We start from the raw sequence: 24,273 nt of genomic DNA on the forward strand, positions 1-24,273 counted from the left end.
AAATTCATTTAATTTGCTCATTTACTAATCTTCTTTAAATATATACTCTTATGAAACTGCAGGTTATTACAATAATCCTGCTAATGTTTTTATCTGATTGCAATTTATCTGTAAATATTCAATAAACCATTTCCATTCTTTTATAAAAAGTTAGTTGATCTTGGTTTCTTATTCTTCCGGTAAGTTTCGCCATTCCTGCATATTCCATAAGTTTTTGTATCCATTCTTCCTTTGCTGGGACTTCTGCTTCTTTCCACTTTTGGACGAGTAGCATTTTTGCTGCTGTAATAGCATACATAAATACATTTCTATACAGTTTAGGTAGTTCTTTTTTATATAAAAAAAAAATTATTAACCAGCCAATCAAATCAAATTAAATCACATCACATAAATTCCGAATTACAAAGCCGAATTTTAAATTTTGTTGGGGGGACCCATATTTCAAGATCCAAAGGGGGATTCTGATCATCTTCTTGCTACTGCGTTAATGTCCAAATCAATCCAAATCAGTCCAAACAGAGTTCATAATTCTATCCAGTCTTATCTTGCTGTTTCCACATCACATCTTGTTCATATATTTTCTCTTTTCTCTTTATGATCTCTTTTGATAGTCTCCTTAAGCCGATAAACACCAATAATAATCCTGTGTGAATTTTCCGTTCTTCCAATCCTCAAATCGAGATGGTTTCCATATATCATCACCTTCATAGATAACATCGCTCTTTCCATCATTAATTTCAGAACTGTCATTCTTAAGTCCCACTGAGGAGTTTCACCCACAATATAAAAACAGCTCTATTTCTCTATTTCTCCTCTCAGACTTAAGTCCTCCGACAGAACTTCCCAATGGCGATGGCATTTTTAACTGCGTCATTCCAAAGCTCTTATACATTCCACACTCTTCTTAAAACATGCTTTGGTTCGAAAGTTTATCTCCACACAGCCTTAAATCCACAGCTTAAGACCTTAAAACAACAATTCTGACACGTGAGGGGAGGGGATTCTTGTTTAATCACATAAGGAAAGAAAGGAAAGTTTTTCCCCCTCCCCCATCAGTCATTTGCCATACCGTATCTTAGCGTATCTTCTCATGTTTTATTCTTGTCTTGTTTTATCAGAGATCTCTTCTGTTAGCAGTCTTTACTCCCCCTTCTTCCTTGAGATATGTGCATTCCTTCATCCAAATTGTTTCTTTTGAAGTTCTTGCAGCTAGTGGCGCGGATCAGGGACGGCGTCCAGGAGTGCCGAAATCCCACAGGAGGGCTTTGTGCCTAGTGCCCCCATCCCCACAAATTTGGGGGTGGTATAGGGCACAGCAGGCAAGGGCAGTCCCCCCCCCACCATCCTGGGGGGTGGTAGGGAAGCTAATTACTCCCATCATAGCCTCCAAATTACCTTGTGTGGGTCGGAGAGATGTTATTGTCAGCCATCTTCCGATGCGCCCCCTAGTGGCCCCCCTACAGTTTAGGTAGTTCTGTCCCTATAATTCCCAAAAGAAAAGCTTCTGGTTTGTTTTACAAAAGTTATTTTGAATATCCTGTTCAATTCCTTGTATATTATTTCCCAAGGCTTTATGCCTGGGCCTGTGGGAAATTCACCCTCCCCAGTCTGGCTACATATGAAGCACCAAAGGTTTTCCACTCCTGGTAGAAGAGAGAGTTGTTCTGAGGAAGAGGGAAACATTTGGGGGGTGAGGTGGACTAGTTGGTCCTCGTGGTCCCTTCCAACTCTTATCATTCTATGATTCCCTTAGAAGGATACTATTGGGGGGGGATGAATGGCCACCCGCCCCTGCTGAAGACGCTTCTTGGGGGGGGGGTTGGGGGTTGGAAGGACCCTTGTAATGGACGAGTCAGTCATTAAGAACATAGATAGTTGGGTGTCTGATGAGCATAGAGATAGCAAAGTGAATTGCCCACTTTGTGCAAAGGTTGGGGGTGTTCCCCATCGCCTAGATAGCATGTTGAGGCAAAAATAAATAAATCTGAATTTCACATATACTCTCATAGGATGACAGACCAGGAATGAGACCTTGGAGTCGTAGTAAATAGTTTTAATGAAGACATTGACCTAGTGTGCGGCGGCCATGAAAATGTGCTAGGGTTCAATAGGAAAGGGAATGCAAATAAACTCCAGGTACCATAATGCCATGATACAAATTGATGATGGGACCACATTTGGAATCCTGTGTACAGTTCTGGCTGGCTCACCCCAAAAAGGATATTGCAGAGTTGGAAAAGCTTCAGAAAAGGGCCGTCAAAATGATTGAGGGGATGAAGTGAGCTCCCCTTCCCATGAAGAAAGGTTGGGACTTTTTATTTTAGAGAACAGGTAAGAAAGAGGCAACATGATAGTGTAGCCTTATGAGGCTTTGCCCTCAGGTGGGAAAAATATTGCGCCTGGGAAAGGGAAGTGGGAGTCAACAGACACTCAAGGAATAGTTTCGGAGAAAAGGCTTTTATTTCTACCATCCATGAACTGGTAGAAGGAGCAAGTGTGATAAGTCACAAAAAGCATGCACGAAATTCACAGTCATGTGCACAAGCATATATACCCCTTTCCAGTTCCCTCCTCCTTTCTCCTCCGTCAGGAGTCCTCTGAGCATGAACAGAAAGCTGTCTTGGGACTATTGGGACTCTTGGCACCCTTCCCAGGAAAAGGGTTTCAGAGTGTTCAGATATGTTTCAATCTCTTGTTCTGGCATGGTTCCCGGACAGAAAGTAAGTTGCAATGTGGTTCTTTAGCAAGGCCAGAAGGCATGAGAAAGGCCTAAGAAACAATGGACTGTTCTCTACCTTTGTTACAATCTTTTTAGTTACAGCAAGCGGAATGTTTCTGATGCTTAGCTGCTGAGAAAATGATTTTGAAAAGCTTTGAGAAGCTTTGAGCCTGCTTTGGTGGGGGGTGACTTTGGGCCTAGGTGAGGTCACCTGTCCTCACCTTCCTTCAATAGAAGTTTTAAAATTATGCATGGCACGGAGAAAGTGAATAGAGAAAAGTTTCTCCCTTGTAACACTAGAACTTGGAAGATTCAGAACAGATAAGAGAAAGTAGAAATTTAGCCACCCGCGCGTTGCAAGGGTAGGGGGGTAGGTGGGGAGGAGTGGGCAGGCAAAAAGAAGTAGAAATTCACATGGCACATTGTTAATCTTTAGAACTCACTGCCACAGGAGGCAGCGAGGAACACTATCCTAAATAGTTTTAAACAGTGCTCTTTATTTATTTATTTATTTATATATTTTGCTTTTTGCAAGCTGATTGTATGCCCTCTCTTCAAAGGAATGATGTTCCCCCTGACCTTGTGATATTTGCAATCTTCTGAATAGGCCCAAATATTTACTGTCTCAATGAATACGTCTCTCTCTGTGTTGCAGTGCAATACACAAACCTTTTTTTTTAAAGAAAAGTGTTGTGGGCGGGAGAGGAAGGGGAGAAAGAAAGAAAGAAAGAAAGAGAGAGAGAGAGAGAGAGAGAAGCTGCACCGGTCTAACTCCTGCCTGCAGCCAAGAGGACCACAGCAGCAGCCGTTCAAGAGATCGGGGTGTGTGGCTGCAAAGACCCCCTCCCCTTTCCTCCCCAATGGAGGCCTGAAGCCGTTTGTCCCTTCTTTCCCCGAAAATGAGATCCCAAGGGTTAAATCAACAGAGCTGCATTTGCACAGAGAGGCCTGGACAGCTGAGAAGGAAGCTGCCCATGGCCTTTTCCTGTAAGTGATAGTAAACTGGGTGGTTTGTGGTGCTTCCTACCCCTTCGTGGATTTTAAAAAATATATATATGCATATATTTAAATATTGCTAGCCTCTGGGCAATTTGGACTGCAGAGAATTCTTGAAAAGGAGGTTACATCACCAAGGCGGCTGCTGGCTGGTGCAGGGAAAGAGAAAGAGGTGCGTTGATGGAGGTAGAGGAGGAAAGGGGCGGTTGGGGGAAAGGAGAAGCTCTCCCTGTAGAGGCGGCATTTGAAATGACACAGGAGAAGGCAGTGCGAAGGGGGAAACTGCCAACAACACCCTGGATCTCCTTCCCCTTCTGCCTGCCTGCCACCCACCAGAATGCAAACCGAGGAGGCAGAAGGGGACTAGATCCGCAGCTCTGAAACAAAAGGGTTTTTCTACCCAACTGCATTATTCTCACCGAAATTAACAGGCTAGCTCTCAGTAGAAGTAACTCTGGGATGCCATCCCTAGTTGGTATTTGGCTTCATAATAAATTCAGCAATGAATTCTGCATCCAGAGAGAGAGAGAGAGAGATCTTTATGGATTTAGCATTCTTGCATATAGTGTGACCTATTTATTTTGCAGGGCTTAGCTCCTATGCTTCTAACAGAAGCTTGCTCTGGAGAATATCTTACAGCGAAGGACGGTGGAGAGCCTGGGGCCCTCCCCCAGATCAGTCCCAGCAAGCAAAGCCAGGGATGATGGGAGTTGTAGTCTGGCAACATCTGGAGGGCCATAGCTACCCAAGCCCTGGTCTATACATATGTATTTATTTGTTTAAATGTTTGTAGACAGTCCACCCATATAAAATATCAAGGTGGTGCACAGCAGGTACTATAAAATCTAAGATCCCACGAAAATACTACTAAATGATTGTAAATATGTCTTTGCCATTGTATTTATATATCTCTTGCATTTCATTTGCGCTTTTGTATGATGCTGCCCCTGTCAGTTATTAACAAAGGGCACTGTGGAATTAAAAGAAACAATTTCACCTGCTTGTTTCAGAACGCTTTTGAGTGACGCCGCAGCGATTTTTCTGCAAAATGGAGAACTGGGTTCAGGATCGAGGGCCAGAGATCTGTGCTCAGGTTGTGGCCCTAGCAGAGGATTTCCTGCTGAGGCAGCAGGAGAAAGAGAGATGGGGCGTGCAGGTGAGAGGGAAGGAATTCACTCTCCATGGATGCTTGTCTCACAACTACATTGCAGTTTCTGAAGTTTTTTTTTGGGGGGGGGGAATTCTATCAGGGTCCCACCAAGAATTGGTGGGGATTTTTTTGGTGGGGAGGGGGGCAAGTGTATTCTGTAATATGTCATTGGACTTACCCACACTATATATTTATAGCACTTTTATACTACTCTTATTGTCAGGGTTTCCCCTAAAGACTCCTGGGAATTGTAGTTTGTTAAGGCAGGGGCAACCCAGTTGGATGGGCGGTATATAAGTAATAAATTACTGTATTGTTGTAAGGGTGTTGAGAATTGTTAGGAGAAACTCCTCTGATCCCCCTCACAGAACTACAATTTCCAGAGTTCCTTTGGAGAGAGGATTGACTGTAAAAGCTCTTGAAATCTGTAGTGTGGGTGTGCCCATTGATGCAAAAATGGTGTATTAGTGATGGATTCGTACTGGACCATCCATCATTCTGCTTTATAAACTGTCCTGTGATCCTTCCACAATGTTACCACATTATTGCTGTGTGGAGCAGGACATTTGCACTGTAAAAAGTGGGACCCAGAAACCCACACTGGAACATATGTGGTATAAAAACTTACAGGAGTTCAGCAGGAAGCTACAGGACATGCACTGATTGGAAACGACGAAGCATGCCTGCCCCAAACTTTCACCGTACTGTATTGAAATTGGGATTGTGTGTGACTGCCCTAAGACCATAATGAGTGCAAGTCAAGGACTTCTCTATATAGCAGTCCATTGCTCAGACAGAATTGCTCAGGACTTTCAGGGGTTAAAGGCACGTCAGATTTGGCTGCCTCAAAACAATTAACCAAATCAGCATCTTCTTTCTGTTCTTGGGCAAAACTATGTTTTTGGTTTTTTATAAAAGGAACCAGCAGGGCTTCATTTCTCCCCTCAGAGATGTGTTCCTCAGCTCTGTCTCCTTTGGCAACAGTAGCATTCCCCTCAGCATCGGGTGACTGTTTACCCCCCTTTGAGCAAGTAACTACAAAAGAACTCTGCACATGCTCTAAGAGATCCCATCTGATCAGCACAGCAGTAGGAATCTCCGCAGAAATAGCAACCTGCCACTTCCCTGACCAATCTTGGAACTTAACATGGATTTCTGCAACTGGTAATACCTCAGGGTGTTTCGAAATTCCTTTTAATCGCATAACTTTTCCTGGAATTATTTTGGTGGGACAGATTATCTCTGGGTGGACAATAGTGACTTGCGAACTTGTATCTTTTAACCCTAGAAATCTCCCTTCAGATTGTCATGTTTAATAGCATATCAATGTGCCACTCTAGCCTCCACCACTTCTTCAGGCTTCGGCCTATCCTGATTAGCTTGGCTCTCCTCAGCTTCTTTGATACAATAGGTTTTTTTCGGAGGGCTAATATTGACAGACTTTTCCCCTCTAGCTCTACAATTAAAACTTTTGTGGCCAAATTTTCCACATCCCCAGCATTTCCGTTCTTTGGGATTTGTATAATTTGTTTTCCACCCTTTCTCCTCAGTGAGACTGGTGTTTGCTTGGGCCTTGTCATTTTGCCCTTTTGATAATGGCCTATTTCCCTTGTCTGTCTCTGAAGATGGGTTTCCCTTTGCCTGTTGGAATTTATTTCTGTTAGTCCCCCACACTTTCCCGCCAAAACTTGGTTCATCAAACCTAGGGTCCCTTATTTCATTTATTTGGTCAGTTAGGTTAGCGGCTTCTTGAAGCGATTGAGGGTGTCTTTCCTTTATAAGATATTTTAATTGGCCGTTTATCGGTTCATAAAATTGTTCCAGAGCAAACACTTTTCTGATTTTTGGAACAGAGTCTGCCCTCTCCTGTTCTAACCACTTTGTGAGGTAGTTTGAGATTTTAGCCCCAAGCTGAGCGTATGTCTCCTCCCTCACTTTAGTCACACTTCTAAATTTCTTTCTCAGTTGTTCTGAGGTAATCCCAAACCTGGTGTATATTAGTTGCTTAAACATATCAAAATTTTTGGATTGGTCCTCTGTCATTTGAGCATAAATTTCAACTAATGCCCCACTTATCCTGGCTCTAAGTATCTTCATCTTATCTTCATCTTTCACTTGAAAATCTTGACAAGCTCTTTCAAATGATATAATAAAAGCCTCAGGGCTATCTTTTTCCTTAAACTCAGGAAAACGCTTTAAATCTACCTTCACTTGAGTTTGACTACTGGTGTTATTACTGTTATTTTGATTCTCCATAGCTGCTAATTCCAGTTTCCTCATCTCCAGCTGAAATTGCATTCTTTCACTCTCCTGCTCAGCCCTAATTCTTTCGCTCTCAGCTTTAATTTTTGCTAATTCCAATTTATATTCTTGTTCTAACTTCCACTTTTCAAAGTCTTCAGAGAATTTTGGACTTCCTGCTTCAGGTTGAATATTAGTTATATTTTCTAAACTCTGCTCTGCCCTCTGAGGATTTCCATTCTCCTCTCCTTCAGAACTTTCATAAGTTGTTTCCCTCACAGGGTTTCTTATCTTTTTGGGTGGCATATTGTGTGAGAGAGAATTATCAGTAAATTAACAAAATAAGAGAAATTTCCTCTCAGTACTGTTCCTTCTGGCTAGCTTCTCTCAAGACTCTGGTCCCAAAGTTGTACTATGGGTTTTCTCTCTAACCCTTCAAGCTTTACTTCCTCTGACCACGAGCCTAAACCCTCTACCATAACAGATTTTGCGCTCTCTTTCTCCTTGTTGTTTTGGCTTTGCGGCTTATCTTGGGTATTTTACAACTACACACTCAGGCTAGGTACTCACTTCACAGATTTACCCTTCCTCCTCCAGGTGTATTGTTTTCCCCAACACAGGCGTATCTATCTGATCCCACCTCAAGTGTATTGATTTGGATCCCGCTGCTGCCCTAGGCGCAACAATCTAAATATCCCACCACAGGGTATTGATTGGATCCCACCGGCGTATTGATGTTATCCCAACACTCGCATACCACTTTTGTGGTGGCGGGTATTGCTGTTATCCTACCGCTTGCCTACCACTTTTGTGGTCGCAGGTATTGATGTTATCCCACCGCTGCCGGCACTTTTGTGGCGATCACACAGGGTCCCCGGACGTTTGACGGCCCAAAGCTATTCCTCCAAGTAAAGTCCAAAATGCAAGCAAGGAGCCCCTAAAAACATACTCCCCAAACAACAAAATCCCCTCAAAACTCTCAATTCTTAGAAAGTAAAATTTTAAAATGAAGAGGGGCAGTGGGCCTTGGTAGGAGCCAATGGGGTATCAGTGGATGCCATAACACACCTTGGATATCTCGGTTCCAAAATATTGGAAACAGCTGGAACAGAGGGATTCATATCTAAAATTTGATTAAAACCCCTCTGTTTCTACATGAGAATAGCCCTGCTGGATCAGAGAAAAGTTCTACTCAGTACAGCATCCTGTTTCCTCTCGTGCTCAAACAGACACCACACTTTTTGTTGCTTTGAAGCTGCAGGATTCGGAAACTGGTATACTGCCCCTGAAGCTGGAGGTTCCATATGCAGCAGCCATGTTTGTCCCCACTGAAAAATATGACCTATCCCACTTTTCAGTTTTGTATTTTGATTCATACTGTGATAGCATTAGTTGGGAGAAGTGTATCATTTGGGGTCACGATTATTCATGTAAAAAGTTGCCTTTAAAAAACACACACGAGAGACACCTTTCTGTTTCTAAGCCTTTCTGCTCCTTTCTGACTCACATTTATTAATGTTTAACTGCAGGCGTTGGCCACAGACTTTTCTGATACTGAGCTGCCTCCCTCAGACACTGAGCAGGAGCAGAGCTTAAAGCAGGAAGAAGATGAGGACACGGTTTCACTCGGTAAGGATTTATTTAATTCCATGCCTGAAGGTTTCATTAGCTTTAACACCATAAAGCTCAATGGTTGGATTCATCACTTCAAGGTTTTCTGCTTCTCTCAGCAGGTGATGGAAAGGTGAGTGAGATTGAGGAGGACGACAACCTTGTGCAGGAAGATTCTGAGGCAGACGGCGCATCTCCTGGAGGAGACAACTGGGACATCCAGACGGGAGAAACATCTGGAAGCCGCCAGGGCTCAGATGGCCACAAGAAACAGAAGGACATCCCTATTCCGCCTTATGACCAGGGCCCCTGGGATCTGAAAGAGCCCAGGATCCGGGCAAGGATCTACAACTATGGGGGGTTGAAGATGTGCATGGACTGTGGGAAAACCTTCAAGCAGAGTTCAAGCTTGTACAGGCACCGGAGACTTCACACTGGAGAGAAACCGTACAGCTGCCCAGAGTGCGGCAAAAGTTTCAGCCGGAAGTCCCACCTCATTGCACACGAGAGAACCCACACAGGGGAGAAGCCCTACGACTGCGCAGAGTGCGGCAAGAGCTTCAGCCGGAAGTCCCACCTAATCACGCATGAGAGGATCCACACAGGGGAGAAGCCATACAAATGTGGGGAGTGCGGGAAATGCTTCAGCCAGAGCTCAGCCCTCGTGGCTCATGAGAGGTCCCACACCGGTGAGAAACCCTTCACCTGCCCGGACTGCGGGAAGAACTTCCACCGGAGGTCGGGCCTTTCAGCGCACGAGAGGACCCACACAGGAGAGAAGCCGTACAAATGCACAGAATGTGGGAAGAGTTTCAGCCAGAGCTCGGGCCTTTTGGCCCATGAGAGGACCCATACTGGAGAGAAGCCATACCGGTGCACCGAGTGCGGGAAAAGCTTTTGCGAACGCACAGCTCTCGTTAGACATTTGAGAACCCACACGGGAGAGAAACCATACACGTGTGCAGAGTGTGGGAAGAGCTTCAGCCAGAGCTCGGGTCTCCTGGCACACGAGCGCACCCACACAGGGGAGAAACCGTACAAATGCTCCGACTGTGGGAAGAGCTTTGGGCACCGCTCTGACCTTCTACGACATCAGAGAATCCTCAAAAGAGGGAAGCCATATAAATGCTCCGAGTGTGGGAAATGTTTTGGCCGGGGCTCCGATCTCCTCCAGCACCAGCAAATCCACACAGGGGAGAAGCCATATAAATGTTCCCAGTGTGGGAAGTGTTTCAGCTGGCGGTCAAACCTTATTAAGCATGAGAGAATCCACACAAAGGTGAAAACTTACAAATGTATAGCCTGAGTGCAACGTCTCCTGTCCTAAGACATGAAAGAATCCACACAGGCTGGTTGTGGTACTAAAGGCTCCAGCTGTGAAATCAGCTGCAGGCAGAAAGTGCTGAATGTCAATAAATGTGATTTGGGGGGGGGGGAGGATCTAAAGGAAAGTGGGGAAGAGAAACCCTCATTGGAGGAGCAGCTTCAGCACTGGGTTGTGCATTATTAGAAGTCAGAGAATCGATGCTGGAGAAAGGAATGTATCCTTTGCCCTGGCTAACCTGGAATTTCCCATCCATATCTCCCAATGGTGTAATTTCCAAAGAGTCTGGTACAGTTGCTGGAAACGGTAGTAGAATTGTAAAACTGGTAGTAATTGTCAGTCCCTTTGCCCCCAGCTCTTAAAATTCTGTTCCAAGTCCTAGTCTAGAAATGTTCTTGATACAACATATTTTAATATTAATGGTGGGAAAATTCCACTACTGTATACTCATATATATATATACACACACCTCCTTTTCTTGTTGACTGCAATCCTTTTCAGTCCCAAATTGCTTAGGGTATTGTTTCCTGAGGCAGAATTCAGAGTGCTTCAAAACATCCAGACAGTAGCTTGGTGTGAAGAAGTATATTGGCGGGCGGGGGAAATGGGCGAGAGATTTGGGAATCAGGACCATTCTGGATGTGGAAATGGATGGAGTGTTTAAGATCAGTTGTGATAACACTGTGGAAAACCCAAGCACTCTTCTGCTGAAGGGGAGAAATTTTCATAACACTAACCCTTCTTGTTACCAGGGGTTGGACAACCCCAGCAGCGTGGCTCTTCAAGACTTTATGCCCTCGGAACATTCACCCTCTCCAGCCGCACTTGTTACAGACCCTGCTCTGCATTTTCCTTGAGTGTTTTCGTGTGTCCTTGAACTCTGACCGTGATTCTTGCTTGCCTAGACAGAGGATACAGAGAGGGAAGGTGCAGATGGAAGACATTGCTCATTTACGTTGCAAGGTAACACAGCAGTTTACCCAGATGCATCCAGTGTGTCACTCTTTTGGGGGAGGGATCCAACTGCCTACAGTAAATTTAGGTTTGCACAATGAAAGTGGATTTAAGCACTCTGGTGCCCGAGAACAGGAAACCCATGTCTTTAAATTTTAAGAAAGAGACTTTGGTGAGTTAGGAAAGTGAAGAGGAAAGGCGCTGAAACTTGTGGGATGATTGAATCATTAACAGGAAGACATTAATGAAACAAATCAGGACAAATGCTCATTGTCATCTAGCCCCTGTTATTAAATCCAAAGTAAAAAATAAGAACATATGAAATGCCTGCAGGATCCGGCCAGTGGGCCATCTAGTTCAGCATCTTGCCCTCACAGTGGCTGACAAGATGCCTGTGGGAAACCAGCAAGTGGGATTTGAGAAGAAGAGCACTCTCCTCTCCTGTGGTTTCCCCCAACTGGTGTTTAGAAGAATTACTTTTTCCAACTGTGGAGACAGAGCATAGCCATAATAGCTAACAGCCCTAGGGATCCCTCTCCTCCATGAATTTGTCTAATCTTCTTTTAAAACCATTTAGGACAGTGCCCATCACTGCCTCCTCCAAAGAGAGCCAGTGTGGTGTAGTGGTTAGGAGCAGCAGATTCGTAATCTGGGGAACCGGGTTCGCGTCTCCGCTCCTCCACATGCAGCTGCTGGGTGACCTTGGGCCAGTCACACTTCTCTGAAGTCTCTCAGCCTAATCACCTTGTGGGGGAGGAAGGGAAAGGAGAATGTTAGCCGCTTTGAGACTCCTTCGGGTAGTGATAAAGCGGGATATCAAATCCAAATCCAAACTCCTGTGGGAGGGAGTTCCATAGGTTAACTACGCGCCATGTGAATATGTACTTTCTCTTATCTGTCCTGAATATTCCAATCTTGAGGTTCAAGTTCTAGTGCTACAAGGCAGAAACTTTTCACTATTCACCTTCTCCAAGCCATGCATCATTTTTAAACTTCATGTTGCCTCTTTCTCACCTGCTCTCTAAACTAAAAAGTCCCAACCTTTCTTCACGGGAAGTGGGGCTCCCTCCATCCCCTCAGTCATTTTGGTGGCCCTTTTCTGAAGCTTTTCCAACTCTACAATATCCTTTTTGAGGTGAGCCAACTAGAACTGTACACAGGATTCCAAATGTGGTCCCATCATCAATTTGTATCATGGCATTATGATAGGGACGCGGGTGGCGCTGTGGGTAAAACCTCAGCGCCTAGGACTTGCCGATCGTATGGTCGGCGGTTCGAATCCCCGCGGCGGGGTGCGCTCCCGTTGCTCGGTCCCAGCGCCTGCCAACCTAGCAGTTCGAAAGCACCCCCGGGTGCAAGTAGATAAATAGGGACCGCTTACTAGCGAGAAGGTAAACGGCGTTTCTGTGTGCTGCGCTGGCTCGCCAGAGCAGCTTCGTCACGCTGGCCACGTGACCCGGAAGTGTCTGCAGACAGCGCTGGCTCCCGGCCTCTAGAGTGAGATGAGCGCACAACCCTAGAGTCTGTCAAGACTGGCCCGTACGGGCAGGGGTACCTTTACCTTTATTATGATACCTGGAGTTCATTTCCAATCCCTTTCCTAGTGAACCTTAGCATGGAATTTGCCTTTCTCACGGGCACCACACACAGGATCAACAACTTCATTAAGCATTTTACTACGCCCGAAGGTCTCATTTGTGGTCTGTCACCACCAGTTCCGACCCCATGGGTGTGTATGTGAAATTCCTGAGAACACCACTCTTCTCTGAGATGCTCATTCTCCCTGACAGTGGGGAGTTATAATAATGAGAGTGGGACACAGCTATAACATCCCAGAAGACCTTGTATACCAACCTCTTAGCTTTTCCGGCCAAGAGTTGTTGCCTCAAGGCAATAAGCATGTTCCCGGAGAGTCAGGAACTCGTTGCACCTCAGACACACCTATGACTTCTGTTTAAGAAGCAAGATAGTCATACATGTGACAGGCACTGCAAAATATTTGAGATATTTTTGGGCCCAAAGGCGCATTTGGAAATCACAAGGAACTGCTACGGCAACACAAAATACCTGTCCTAAAAGAAAACTGGAGATGCTCAGGCACCGCCATCCTTCAAACACTCCAAAACCTGGATACAAAAAAATGTCACACGCAGAGAGGACCCTCAACAAAACAAAGGAGAACATGCCAATAAAGATAGTAAAAGATAATAATAAAGATAGTAATTAAAAAATTGAGACAGGCAGGGAGCATTGACAGCGGTGATACAGTGGTATCTGAGAGTGCTGTGGCACTCACAGGTGCCACACTGATCCAATATGTATTTATTTTGATTTGTGATCCACCTTTCACCATAAGGTCCCAGCACAGAACACAACAATGTAAAATGCAGTATTTTGTCTTTCTAGTCTGACTGGTAGTGGCTTTCCAGAGTTTCTGATGGGGCTCTCCACCCTACTTGGCAGATGCTGGGAAGTGAACCTGGTACCTTGGTGTTCTAACCACAGAGCTACATCCTCTGTCACCTCTCCCCACATGGGCCCATTTGTATTCGGTATTCTTACAAACTATACAAGTGGGATCCATGGGAGATAGACAGGGCTGCTGCCCACTTGGGTGAGTGTGATATGGAAGAATTTTTCTAAAAGAGTTTTGCGGAGGGAAGAGGGCAGAAGATCTATGCGTCTATTCATCTAGAAGTCAGCTTTCTTACATGCCCTTCACCGTAAGGTCCGAGGGCAGGTTACAGCAACAGAAAAGGCAATTATAAAAACAGATACTGTACAACGAGAAATTACATATAAAAACAGGGAAGTACATAAATCCACGCTTGCAACACTCCCAGCCTGCCATGCCCCCATTTCCTCCAGCACCTATAAAAATTTGGATGAATATAAATAAAAATAATAAGGATGACCCCATCAGCATGAGAAATTAACAATATGGGCCAACCCAAAATTAAAAATTGGAAATCAAGTAATAATTTGGCAAAATTGGATGAAAAAAGGTATTTTGACATTGAATCAATTAATTGATTATATTCCAAATTTTTGGAATATAAGACTTTGCAAGTAAAGTATGGATTAACCAGTGCAACACAATGGCAATACATCCAATTGAAACATACGTTGGAAAGGCAGTTTGGCCTGACGCTATAGCAGCATCAGAAACACCTATGCTGCTACAAGATTTAATTTCTGCAACAAAAACAAAAAACTCTACACTTGCACTATATAAAACCCTACTCAACAGGAAGAAATATGATTTAGAATATGATAGACAAAAATGGAGTGAAGAGTTAGGGGTACACATAAGAAATGATATATGGGAGTCAAGTATAAAATCAACAGAAATAGCCTCTGTGGATCTAAGACTAAGACTTATTCAAGAAAATAATATTCAGAGTCCACTGGACTCCAGCAAAACTATACCAGAAGAAAATAACAAGTGCAGACAACTGCTGGAGACGTGGGAGTAAAAATGTGAACTTTAATCATATGTACTATGATGATTAACTGCCCGATGATAAGATCACTTTGGTGCGAGGTGAGGATTGTTATTTAGGGGAATTGAATTGAATTCTAAATTATATTCCGGAAACGTGGGAGATTTCAAGCGATCAAAAAAAATGGATGTACCGTACTATATTAGAAGCAAAAAAACTTGTTTTGATGAATTTGAAGAGCTGCAAAAAGATTCCATTGAGCACATGGATTGATAATATGGACAGATTAGCTACATATGAACGAATTGCATGTCAATGCAAAATAAGAATGGATAAATATGAAGAAATCTGGAACGAATATTTAAGCAATAAGGCGGATAGTGGCGGGACAGGGAGAGGAGAGAGAGGTGGGAAAATATTGTTAATAAAGGTGTAGCCATAGGTATATCAGTGTACTCAAATCTCACTTGTCAAATTGTGTTATTACGGTTTTTGTTGTATGTGTCTTAAAAGGAAAAAAAAAACCTGAGTACAAAAAGTACACTCCCCTCCCAACAGTGCGCAGAAATGGATTCAAAGGCACATTGCCTCATACTGTCGTGGTGGAGCATAGCCCTCTTGGCCCTTTAGCTGTTTATAGCCTCCTCCTGCCTCCATGAATTTGTCTAATCCTCCTTTAAAGCTATCCAAGTTGGTAGCCTCCATTACATCTTCCAGGACCAAATTCCATCGTTTAATGTGCTGTGTGAAGGAGTAATGCACTCTGCACCCCCCATCAGATCAACCTCTGTAGGTGATGAACATCATAGAAGTGTAGATTAGGAAGATGTCCCAAAGGCCATCTGGTCCAGTCCCCCAAAACGCAGGAAGTAAACAATCCCCAATGGGTGGCCACCCATAGTGGCCTTATTTCCGAGTAAAGAGGACTAGGCTTGCATTGTCTCATCACTAACCACAGAGTAGAGTCCTTACGCACTGTTGCATAGTTAAAAGTGCATTGTGTGTGTGGGGGGGGGAACTGTTGTAAACGCTGAAAGAGTTAATCACAGAGAGCAGTTCGAGCCTAGAAAGGCCCATGGAGGGGAGAGACGGTAGAAGGTGGGACTTAAGGCAAGTAGAGCGGAGATGGTCGGGTTTTCCTTCCTTGGGGCGATGGGTCGAGTGTGCGCGGAGTTTCAATTCCTAGAAGGGCCGGCAATGCAAAGGCTGCAAACAGCAGGTGAGTTGAAACGGGGGAGAATGAGAGATCGGGATTCAGGGGCAGGAGAAATTGAGCAACTTTGGGGGGAAAGAGAGACTCCCCATCCAGGGTTTTCATTGCAGCTGTTCCCAGGGGAGAGCGTCCTCCGTGTCGCTCATTCCGCTTAGGGCGGTGCAGAAAAAGGGAGAGGGGGAAAGAGGACGCAGTTAAGAGATTTGGGGTCGGGAAGAGGTCAGGATGGATGCAGCCTTGTTCCGGACGGGCGAAGGGAAGGGCTTTTTTCAGACGTTGATACACTGGCATTCAGTACCACCGCGAGATGTGGCCGTGGGTCACAAATCGAAAACGGGTTGGAAAAGGGGAGGTCACGGAGCACAAGGCTGTGGTTATGCACCAGAAGGGCTGGAAGGGGAACCCCGAGGGTCATCTAGTCCGACCCCTCCCCCCTGCAGTGCAGGAATCCTGCCCACAGCCATCCCCAGATGGGCTCGAACTGCCAGCCTTCTGGATTCATTGCGCCTCTTGAGGGCCCAGTTGGCCACTGTAGGAAACGGGATTCTGGGCTAGACGACCCTGCTAGGTTCTTCTTGTGTCTTGACTCTCATAGGCAGCAAAGGGAAGAATCTCACCAGGGACCAGGGGTGCAGGTGCTCGATGGTTGCCATTGTGGCAATTACACTTTGCACAGTTGTGAGGAAGTTTTCCCCAGGATGTTTGACCCTTTTTAATAGTTCTCTTTTCCCTCCTAGAAATACAACAACAAAAATAATTATGAAAGGCATAGTTTAAAAATAGCATATGACTTTTACCTGGTGTACCTGCTCTTGTCAGATTGAATGTACAAGGCAGGCAGGTGATACCTATGTTACTGAAACATATGAATTTGTATTCGAGACTAATAATTATCTGAGGCAGACAACAAACAGCATAACAGAGTGTACTTGCTGATCTAACAGTTAAGTCTCCCTCAACAGTTATTAACTGAACTAACAGAAAAATCTGCCTCAGACGTATGACATCACAAGATTCTACAGCATTAACCCTTTGCATAGTATTTTGAATGCACCATTCCCACAGGCATGGGGGGGTCCCTGCTAAAGGTGCAGCCTCATTGGGGATAACGTGTGTGGCGGGAAGGGGGGGTAGTGGTATCTCATAAGTTATTATTAACCAAGTCCAACTTCCACTCGAATGGTTTTCCTAAACCCTTACTGCTGTCACCATTTAATAGCACTTCTACCTTTTACCTCCTTAACTTACCAATAACCCTGGTAACTGTGGGATGTAGGCATGGTAAGAAGCCAACCAAATAGAGTTACTATGTTTAACAAAGATAATTAGATTTATTATGTGGTTACTTTGATTTGGTACTATCTCTTTAAATGACCAAGCTCTTTGTTGCTGTCACATGAAATGCCAACAGCTTATTTTATATGAGCGTAAGACAGCTTTGAGGAAGCAGTTACCTTACTAAAATTATTTTGCCAGGTTGCCTCTTTTTTCTCCTTGTCAGTTAAACCTCACTAATAGTATAAACAATTTTTATTTAAAAAAAAATTCCTTCCAGTGGCACCTTAGAGACCAACTAAGTTTGTTATTGGTATGAGCTGGGCTTTTGTGGAAGCCCCTGTTTCAGCTCTCTACTCACCTATTGATGCACAAGTCTGTTTTTGCTATCCTGTCTGGGAATCTCCCTTGGCTCCCATACCAGATGTTAGATCCTAGCATCCTAAACTGCCTCAGGTATTCCCCCCCCCCAGCAAGTCTTCAGCTGCTCTGCCTTCCTTCCTTCCTTCCTTCCTTCCTTCCTTCTCTTCCTCATCTGTCTTCTTCTGGCCATTCTCTGCCAGCACCAACCAATTAACTAAATCTGCTGACCAACTTCCAGCCAGATATATATACTCTTCTTCTGGCCCCTTTGATCTAACCCCAGCCAATCACATTGTCTAACTGAGAATTCTAAAGCTGCAACCACCAATCAGAATATGCATGCATTCTATCCTTCATTTGCATCCTGAGAATTCGAACTCAGCTGTCAGTTAAGGAATGCCAGTGTCAGTTACAATTAAACCAGCTTTCACCTGACCAGAAAGAAGACTTCCCCCGTCAAACACATTGCAATGTACATTATAATACAGCTGACAGAATACGTGACACATTACTCATTAAAATAAAGTTTAAACGCACAGGATTTCTTCACAACCCGCAAGAACGCATTCTCAGTGGCAACTCCACATTTGTGGAATTGTCCCTAGTGAGGCATACTTGTCTCCCTCACTATTAACTTTGAGGAGGCATTTGATGACTGAAATATATTGTTCCTGGCAACCTTGAAATTATTAACTAGAAGGACATTGGACTGCTTTTAAATGTTTCTAGGTGTTTTTAATTATTGTTAAATGATTTCAATCTGTTATTTTATTTTATTTTTAATTATAATGTTTTCCCATTTTGCTTTTTGCTGCCCTGGGCACTTTAGGGAGGAATGAGGAGATGGAAGCTGCCTTAGACCAAGTCAGACCATTGGTCTATCTTGCTCATTATTGTCTACACTGAGTGGCAGCTACTCCCCAGGGTTTCAGACAGGTGATATTCCTAGCAGCAGTCTTTTGTATGCAAGGCCTCTACTCCATCACTGAGTTATGGCCCCAGTTGTATACTGATGCATTGATTAATACATGGGGCTGTTTGGTTTTCTTGTGCTTTGCCCTTTCCAGAGCTGGAGGTAGAGCAAGAAATAAAAATGAAGGACCAGGACCCTGCAGGGCCAGAATCTTGAAAGAGTTTGAAGTCAGAAGTCAAAGAGTCTCATTTCCTGACAGCTGGGACCAGAGGGGAATTTGTGACTCGGCCGCTTCTGCGGCATATTAAGCAAGATCTGGAGGGGGAGCATTTACGGAACTGGGATGTTCGGTGGAAAGCATATTTGAAGACAATGGAGTCCCCACTGGTCCCCCGTTCAAGGGAGAATAGGAAGCCATTCCCGGGCTCCCTTGTTGCAGTAGCTGATGACACCCATGGGACTGAAGGAAAGGAAGCAAGCCTCCGTCAAGCCCAAGAAGCCTCAGGAAGCCTCTATTCTCTTGTGAAAGTGAAGGAAGAGATTGTGGACAAAGGCGCCATCATCCAATTCTGCTACCAGGAGGCTGAGGAACCTCGCCAGGTACGCAGTGTTGGGCATGATCAGGGCTGTCTCCTGGTTTGAGAGGGCTCTTGGTCAAATGTTCTCTGGTGGACCCGCTCGTAAGACCCCTCCTGAATCAGGCCAAAGTCCTGAATTTTATTACAGGCCTCTGGCTTTTGTGCTCACAGTGGCCCTGCAGATACTTCTGGGAATCCCACAAGCAGGTTATGAGCACAGCAGCTCTCTTCCCACACAGGTGGGCCTCATTTCTTACCAGACAGATTCTGGTGCTAGCTGTGATACCGCTATTGTCAGAGGCCGTGTGTATTCTGAATCGCTAGAATTCACAGGGGGGGGGGGACTTCGGCCTGATCCATCAGGGCTCTTCTTATGTTCTTAGATGTGCTTCTGCAAGAGATAAAGTGTTGCTAATTTCCCTGGTAGGGAGGCTCTACAGTTTTGGTGCCAGGAGTCAGAGGAACCAACCCCCACGGCAGGTTGCCAGGAATAAGACAAGGGAAAGTCCTTACCATCTGCTTTTATTCAATATTTACAAAGAGAGAGTTGGGAATGCAGCCTCCTGGTGTTGTCCCAAGAGAATTTCCACCCGCTTTTTCTCCCTCTTCCTCATTCGTCATCTCTTTTACAGGTGACACTAAGGGCCCTTTGCTTCTGAGCCCTTTGCTCTCCTACTTTTAAGGCTTGCTGGGTTCTGGGAGATGGTGGGTCTGGAATGCTTTCTAGTGATAACATGTCAGCCAGCTGCTCCAGCTCTGCCTCCGCCTCTCCCATTATTTCCCAACTTTTCCCCTTATCTTCCTCTGAGCTGTGACCTCCCTCAAACCCGTGTTGTAATTCTGAACTGTCTTCTTCTCTGGAAGGGCAGGCTGGGGAGGTGGTCTCCACCATTCCTCCTCTGCCCAGTCCCTGACAAAAGGACCTGTCGAACAGCACCTCTAATGATGTCGGCATGCATAGTGGGATTTGCGACATCCCTTCCCTTCCTGCAGTCCCCCACATTCTACTCTCAAAATCAGTGCCAGAGGGTTGGTGTGCCCTTTGGTACAGTATGGGAAGGAGCTGCTGTTTAGGGTGGTGGGATGAGGAGAATCAGCAAAAGATTGCCTTCCTTGTTCTGTTGACAGATGCCTCTGCAGGATCAAATAGCCTCCTTCTGTTGGCATGAGACACAGCACTAGACTTAGCGTATTGGGAGTTCCACAATTGGCAACCTTTGAATTACACGTGATCTGTGCTCTTTATCAGCTTGCAGAGACTCCTTACTTGGAGGTTTTTAAGCAGACGTTGGGTGGCCATCTATCATTGATGCTTTAGCGGAGATTCCTGCATTGGACTACAGGAGGAGGTCTCTACCAACTCTACAATTCTGTGATTCTATCTGATGGTGATATCATTCTCCTCTTACTGTTTTCAGGGACCCAAGCCTTTAAACGATGTGGCTGTTAATCTCCCCAAGTCAAAGCAGGTACCATTGGACATAGTGAAGGTGGAGCCTACCATGGAAGTCGAGCAGGAAGCTGACAGGGAGGCCAACTTGCTAGGTAAGTGTTACTGTCTGAACAGTTGAGCCCAGAGGAAGGGAACCTGCTGTGGCCTTCCAAATGCTGTTGGGTCTCCAGCTCCCTTCTGCCGCAGCCACTGTAGCCAGTGACCAGGGATGAAGGGAGTTGGAGTCCAGCAAGTTCTGGAAGGCAACTGGTTCCACATCCCTGTTTTGGGTGTGTTAGGCCTGGTTCTGACACAGACTCTTCCGGACAAAGTAACAGCAACCAGTGCTATTCCCCCAGTAAAGGCGTAATATGTGCATGTCCAATTTCTCCTCTCAATAACCTGGCCACAGCTTCTGGACCAGCCACAAGGGAAACCCCCACTGTAGTTGTCAAGTTGTGAGGTTCAATATAATTATTGTTGTTGTTGTTGTTGTTGTTGTTGTTGTTATTACCCCACCCATCTGGCTGGGTTTCCCCAGCCACTCTGGGCGGCTTCCAACAAAATATTAAAAATTCAATAAAACATCAGACATTAAAAACTTCCCTAAACAGGCTGCCTTCGGATGTCTTCTAAAAGTTAGATAGTTATTTATTTCCTTGACATCTGAAGGGCGGGCGCCACAACTGGGTAACTAAAGCACACAAATGAAATAAAGGCTCTTTTCATTTCTAGCGTGGAAGAATGAGGAGACAGAAGAATCCGAACTCTCAAGCCTTGGAAGAAGATGGTTGAGCACAACCCAAGAGAGAGACTTCCAGAATGCTGAGCCAGAAGAGACCCCTGGATGTCAGTTGGACCCAGAAGAATACTGTGGGAAGCATCCGGAGAAGGCAGCCGAAGAGGTGTCTTTCTGTGAGAGGGGTGATAGACGACTGTCTCAAAGTACCTTCCAAAATGGAAGCCACAGCAGGCATAGGAGGAAAATGAGAGCCACGGAGGGCAGCAGAAATCTCTGCCAAAACACTGACTCCCTTGAAAGTATGGAAGTAGAAAGGGAGGGCAAGCCTTATGCATGTGTTTACTGCGGGAGAAGTTTCAACGAGAGTTCGTCGTTAATTATACACCAGAGAGCCCATGTGGGAGAGAGGCCCTACAGATGTTCAGATTGTCACATGGATGACAAGCCATACAAATGCTCGCACTGTGGGAAAAGTTTCCACAGCAACTCTCACCTCCGAGCACATACGAGAATCCACACTGGGGAGAAAGCCTTCGACTGCACTCACTGCGGAAAGACTTTCGGCACTAGCTCACATCTGAAGAGGCATGTTCGGGTGCACACCGGGGAGAGCCCTTTCACGTGCACCGAGTGCGGGAAAAGCTTCACTCAGAAGCCGTCCCTTATTAAACACAAGAGAACCCACACGGGAGAGAAGCCTTACGAATGCCCTGAGTGCGGCAAGAGCTACCGGGATAGCTCTTGCCTGCTGAGGCACATCAGGGCCCACACAGGTGAGAAACCCTATCAGTGCTCAAGGTGCGAGAACCGGTTCATCCAGAGGTCGGATCTCATCCGGCATGAGGGGACGCACACCGGAGAGAAACCATACGAGTGCTCAGTGTGCGGTAAAGCCTTCAGTCAGAAAGGGTCACTTATGAAACACGAGGGCATGCACACGGGGAAGAATCTCTACGAATGCTTGGACTGTGGGAAGAGTTTCAGCCGGAAACAATCCCTGGTTAGGCACAAGAGGACTCACGCGGGAGAAAGACCGTACAAATGCACTGTTTGCTGCAAAGGTTTCAGCACTGGTGCTTACCTGGCAATACATGAAAGAGTGCATACTGGGGAGAAGCCATACAAGTGCTCGGAGTGCGGGAAAAGCTTCTGTCGGAAACCATCCCTCGTTACGCACAAGAGAAGCCATACGGAAGAGAAGCCGAATGGCTGCTCGGTGTAAGGCCTCATCTGCACCAGGCCTTTAAAGCAATTGAACGGTTTTGCCACAAAAAATCCTTGGAACTGTAGTTTGTGAAGGGTGCTGAAAGCTTTTAGGAGGCCCCTAATTCTCCTCGCAGGCCTCAGATTCCCAGAGTGGCTTTAAAAACAGGTCCCTTTTCCCAGGGAACTCTGGGAATTGTAGCTCTGTGAGGGGAATAACTCTCAGTCAGCACCCTTAATAGTTTCCAGGGTTCTTTGGGGGAAACCGTGGCTGGCAAAGTGGAATAAGAGTGCATTAAATGTCTGGGGCCTAAGGTACAGATTGGAAACCATGGCCCTCCAGATGGTGCTGGACTCCCATTTCTTTTGGCTACGCTGGCTGGAGCCAAGGGGAGATGGGAGGCCGTGTGCCTCTGAATGGCAGTTGCCTGGAATCGCAGGTGGAAAGAGTGCTGTTATGCTCGGGTCCTGCTCGCGGGCTTCCCAGGGGAATCTGGTTGGCCCCCTGAGAACAGAATGCTGGACTACATGGGCCTTTGGTCTCATCCAGCAGGGCTGTTACGTTCTCATGAGTTGGGAAGCTCCCTATTTCAGCTTCGAAGGGGTGGGAGAAGTTTCAGTTTCATTCCAGAGCCTATGGAACACAAAAATAACCACCTGGGAAGAGGGCTGAGTTAATAAACGTGTCCCGAGGGAGAGACAATTCTCTTGTCTGAGAAGTTTCTGTAGCTGTCAGAAAATTCACATTTATTTCACCAAGTGGGCCAAAGCCCTTCCTGAACAGGAATAATATTGGGTACTGAAAACTGAAGGGATTTTAAATAGGAAAGAAACCCCCTGAATGTGAGAATATCCCCATCTGGGCAGATCGCATTGGAAATAAGCCAGACAGGAGGCATCACGGTTCAAATACACATACTAGTCATGGAAAGGCAGTTGAGGAGGGCATGTAGCAGGACCAGTGAGGGGTGTGGCCTGGGAGAAGGGGTGTGGCCTCGGTGGCATTCCAAGGGTCATACAGGGAGACCTAGCTGGAGGGCCAAAGTTTGTTCCTGGCTCTGAGGTTCCACATCCCTGACCACTGATCCTGCTAGCTAGGGGTGATAGGAGTTGTAGCCCCAAAACAGCTGGAGACTCTAGTTGGGGAAACCCTGATTTAGATTCTCTGCTATCGGTGTATCCTCAAAATTTCACTGGGCTTCTCTCAATCTCAATCTCTGTGTGTCTCTCCATCTTGATAGTTCTATTGTCCTCCAATCTCCCTTTCCTTCTCTCTAATCTTCCCCTATTTAGTACCCTCCAGAAGTTCTCAGACTACAACTCCCAGCAGCCCTGATTACTGGCCATGCTGGCTGGGGATGATGGGAGTTGGAGCCTAAACGTATGCTGCCGCCAGAAATGTTTCCAAATCCACTACAGTGGTACCTCGGGGTTAAGAACTTAATTTGTTCTGGAGGTCCGTTCTTAACCTGAAACTGTTCTTAACCTGAAGCACCACTTTAGCTAATGGGGCCTCCTGCTGCCGCCGCACCGCTGGAGCACGATTTCTGTTCTCATCCTGAAGCAAAGTTCTTAACCTGAGGTACTATTTCTGGGTTAGCGGAGTCTGTAACCTGAAGCGTATGTAACCTGAAGCGTATGTAACCCAAGGTACCACTGTATCTCTTTCTTAGCAACATCGCTCTCTCCTGATTTCTCAAGGCTTGAAATGTCATAGCACGCCACTCCGGCACCAATCATTCTCCTGTTTACACTTCAGCTCATATTTGGGGCCTGCAGATGCATGGAATGTGCTAGAACACAAAATGCCTCGCCAGGACAGCTGCCAGCTCTCGATTAATAATCAACAGAATATATTGCTAAAGTTTACCTATTTCCATCTGCCCAGACCACCTTTCAGGCCTAGGTCCCAGGAAGCAACTGAACAAACCAAATGTTAAAAATAATAATACTTAAGTTACCACTTTGCCATAACTGCCTTGCAAGAGACGTTGACCATGAGACTAGCTCCCTCTCCCCCTGCCAACTCTGGCCAGGGATGAGTGAGGTAGCCGAGCACCAGAACCAGCGTGGCCTAGTGGTTAGTGCAGTGGTTCTCAAAAGGGTGTGGCACACC

At 45.6% G+C, this 24,273-nt stretch overlaps 3 protein-coding genes across 8 annotated transcripts in view; all 3 read left to right on the forward strand.

The window, feature by feature from the left end:
• Positions 1–24,273, forward strand: part of LOC310756497 (tigger transposable element-derived protein 1-like) — a 796,241-nt gene that overhangs the window by 759,905 nt on the left and 12,063 nt on the right. The window lies entirely within an intron of this gene.
• On the forward strand, positions 3,268–10,491 carry LOC310756940 (uncharacterized protein). Of its 4 annotated transcripts, none has more exons than XM_083601905.1 (5): positions 3,268–3,408; positions 3,450–3,901; positions 4,726–4,871; positions 8,636–8,735; positions 8,837–10,491. In XM_083601905.1, the coding sequence occupies exons 3-5, from the start codon at positions 4,764–4,766 to the stop codon at positions 10,021–10,023; spliced, it is 1,395 nt and encodes a 464-aa protein (XP_083458031.1). In that variant the 5' UTR covers positions 3,268–3,408; positions 3,450–3,901; positions 4,726–4,763; the 3' UTR covers positions 10,024–10,491. The 4 variants fall into 4 exon arrangements, with proteins under 4 accessions (XP_083458031.1, XP_083458033.1, XP_083458030.1 ...); XM_083601907.1 differs by having other exon boundaries at positions 3,450–3,887; positions 8,840–10,491; XM_083601904.1 differs by having other exon boundaries at positions 3,269–3,408; positions 3,450–3,887.
• LOC310756825 (uncharacterized protein) lies at positions 15,444–22,860 on the forward strand. 3 transcript variants are annotated; one of them, XM_083601651.1, is made up of 4 exons: positions 15,444–15,657; positions 18,357–18,802; positions 20,199–20,325; positions 20,948–22,860. In XM_083601651.1, the coding sequence occupies exons 2-4, from the start codon at positions 18,575–18,577 to the stop codon at positions 22,174–22,176; spliced, it is 1,584 nt and encodes a 527-aa protein (XP_083457777.1). In that variant the 5' UTR covers positions 15,444–15,657; positions 18,357–18,574; the 3' UTR covers positions 22,177–22,860. The 3 variants fall into 3 exon arrangements, with proteins under 3 accessions (XP_083457777.1, XP_083457779.1, XP_083457778.1); XM_083601653.1 differs by lacking the exon at positions 15,444–15,657 and adding an exon at positions 16,788–16,932 and having other exon boundaries at positions 18,359–18,802; XM_083601652.1 differs by lacking the exon at positions 15,444–15,657 and adding an exon at positions 17,559–17,761.

The sequence above is a fragment of the Podarcis filfolensis genome (assembly GCF_964270895.1).
Source record: "Podarcis filfolensis genome assembly, chromosome: 2".
Taxonomy (NCBI): Eukaryota; Metazoa; Chordata; class Lepidosauria; order Squamata; family Lacertidae; genus Podarcis; species Podarcis filfolensis.

What these genes read in the sequence shown, in the direction of transcription:
- LOC310756940 (XM_083601905.1), top strand. Translation starts at nt 4,764, where the DNA reads ATGGAGAACTGGGTTCAGGATCGAGGGCCAGAGATCTGTGCTCAGGTT. An exon ending in AAGAGAGATGGGGCGTGCAG is followed by an intron (nt 4,872 to 8,635) that starts GTGAGAGGGAAG and finishes GTTTAACTGCAG; the next exon opens with GCGTTGGCCACAGACTTTTC. An exon ending in TGAGGACACGGTTTCACTCG is followed by an intron (nt 8,736 to 8,836) that starts GTAAGGATTTAT and finishes TGCTTCTCTCAG; the next exon opens with CAGGTGATGGAAAGGTGAGT.
- LOC310756825 (XM_083601651.1), top strand. Translation starts at nt 18,575, where the DNA reads ATGGAGTCCCCACTGGTCCCCCGTTCAAGGGAGAATAGGAAGCCATTC. An exon ending in AGGCTGAGGAACCTCGCCAG is followed by an intron (nt 18,803 to 20,198) that starts GTACGCAGTGTT and finishes TACTGTTTTCAG; the next exon opens with GGACCCAAGCCTTTAAACGA. An exon ending in CAGGGAGGCCAACTTGCTAG is followed by an intron (nt 20,326 to 20,947) that starts GTAAGTGTTACT and finishes TTTCATTTCTAG; the next exon opens with CGTGGAAGAATGAGGAGACA.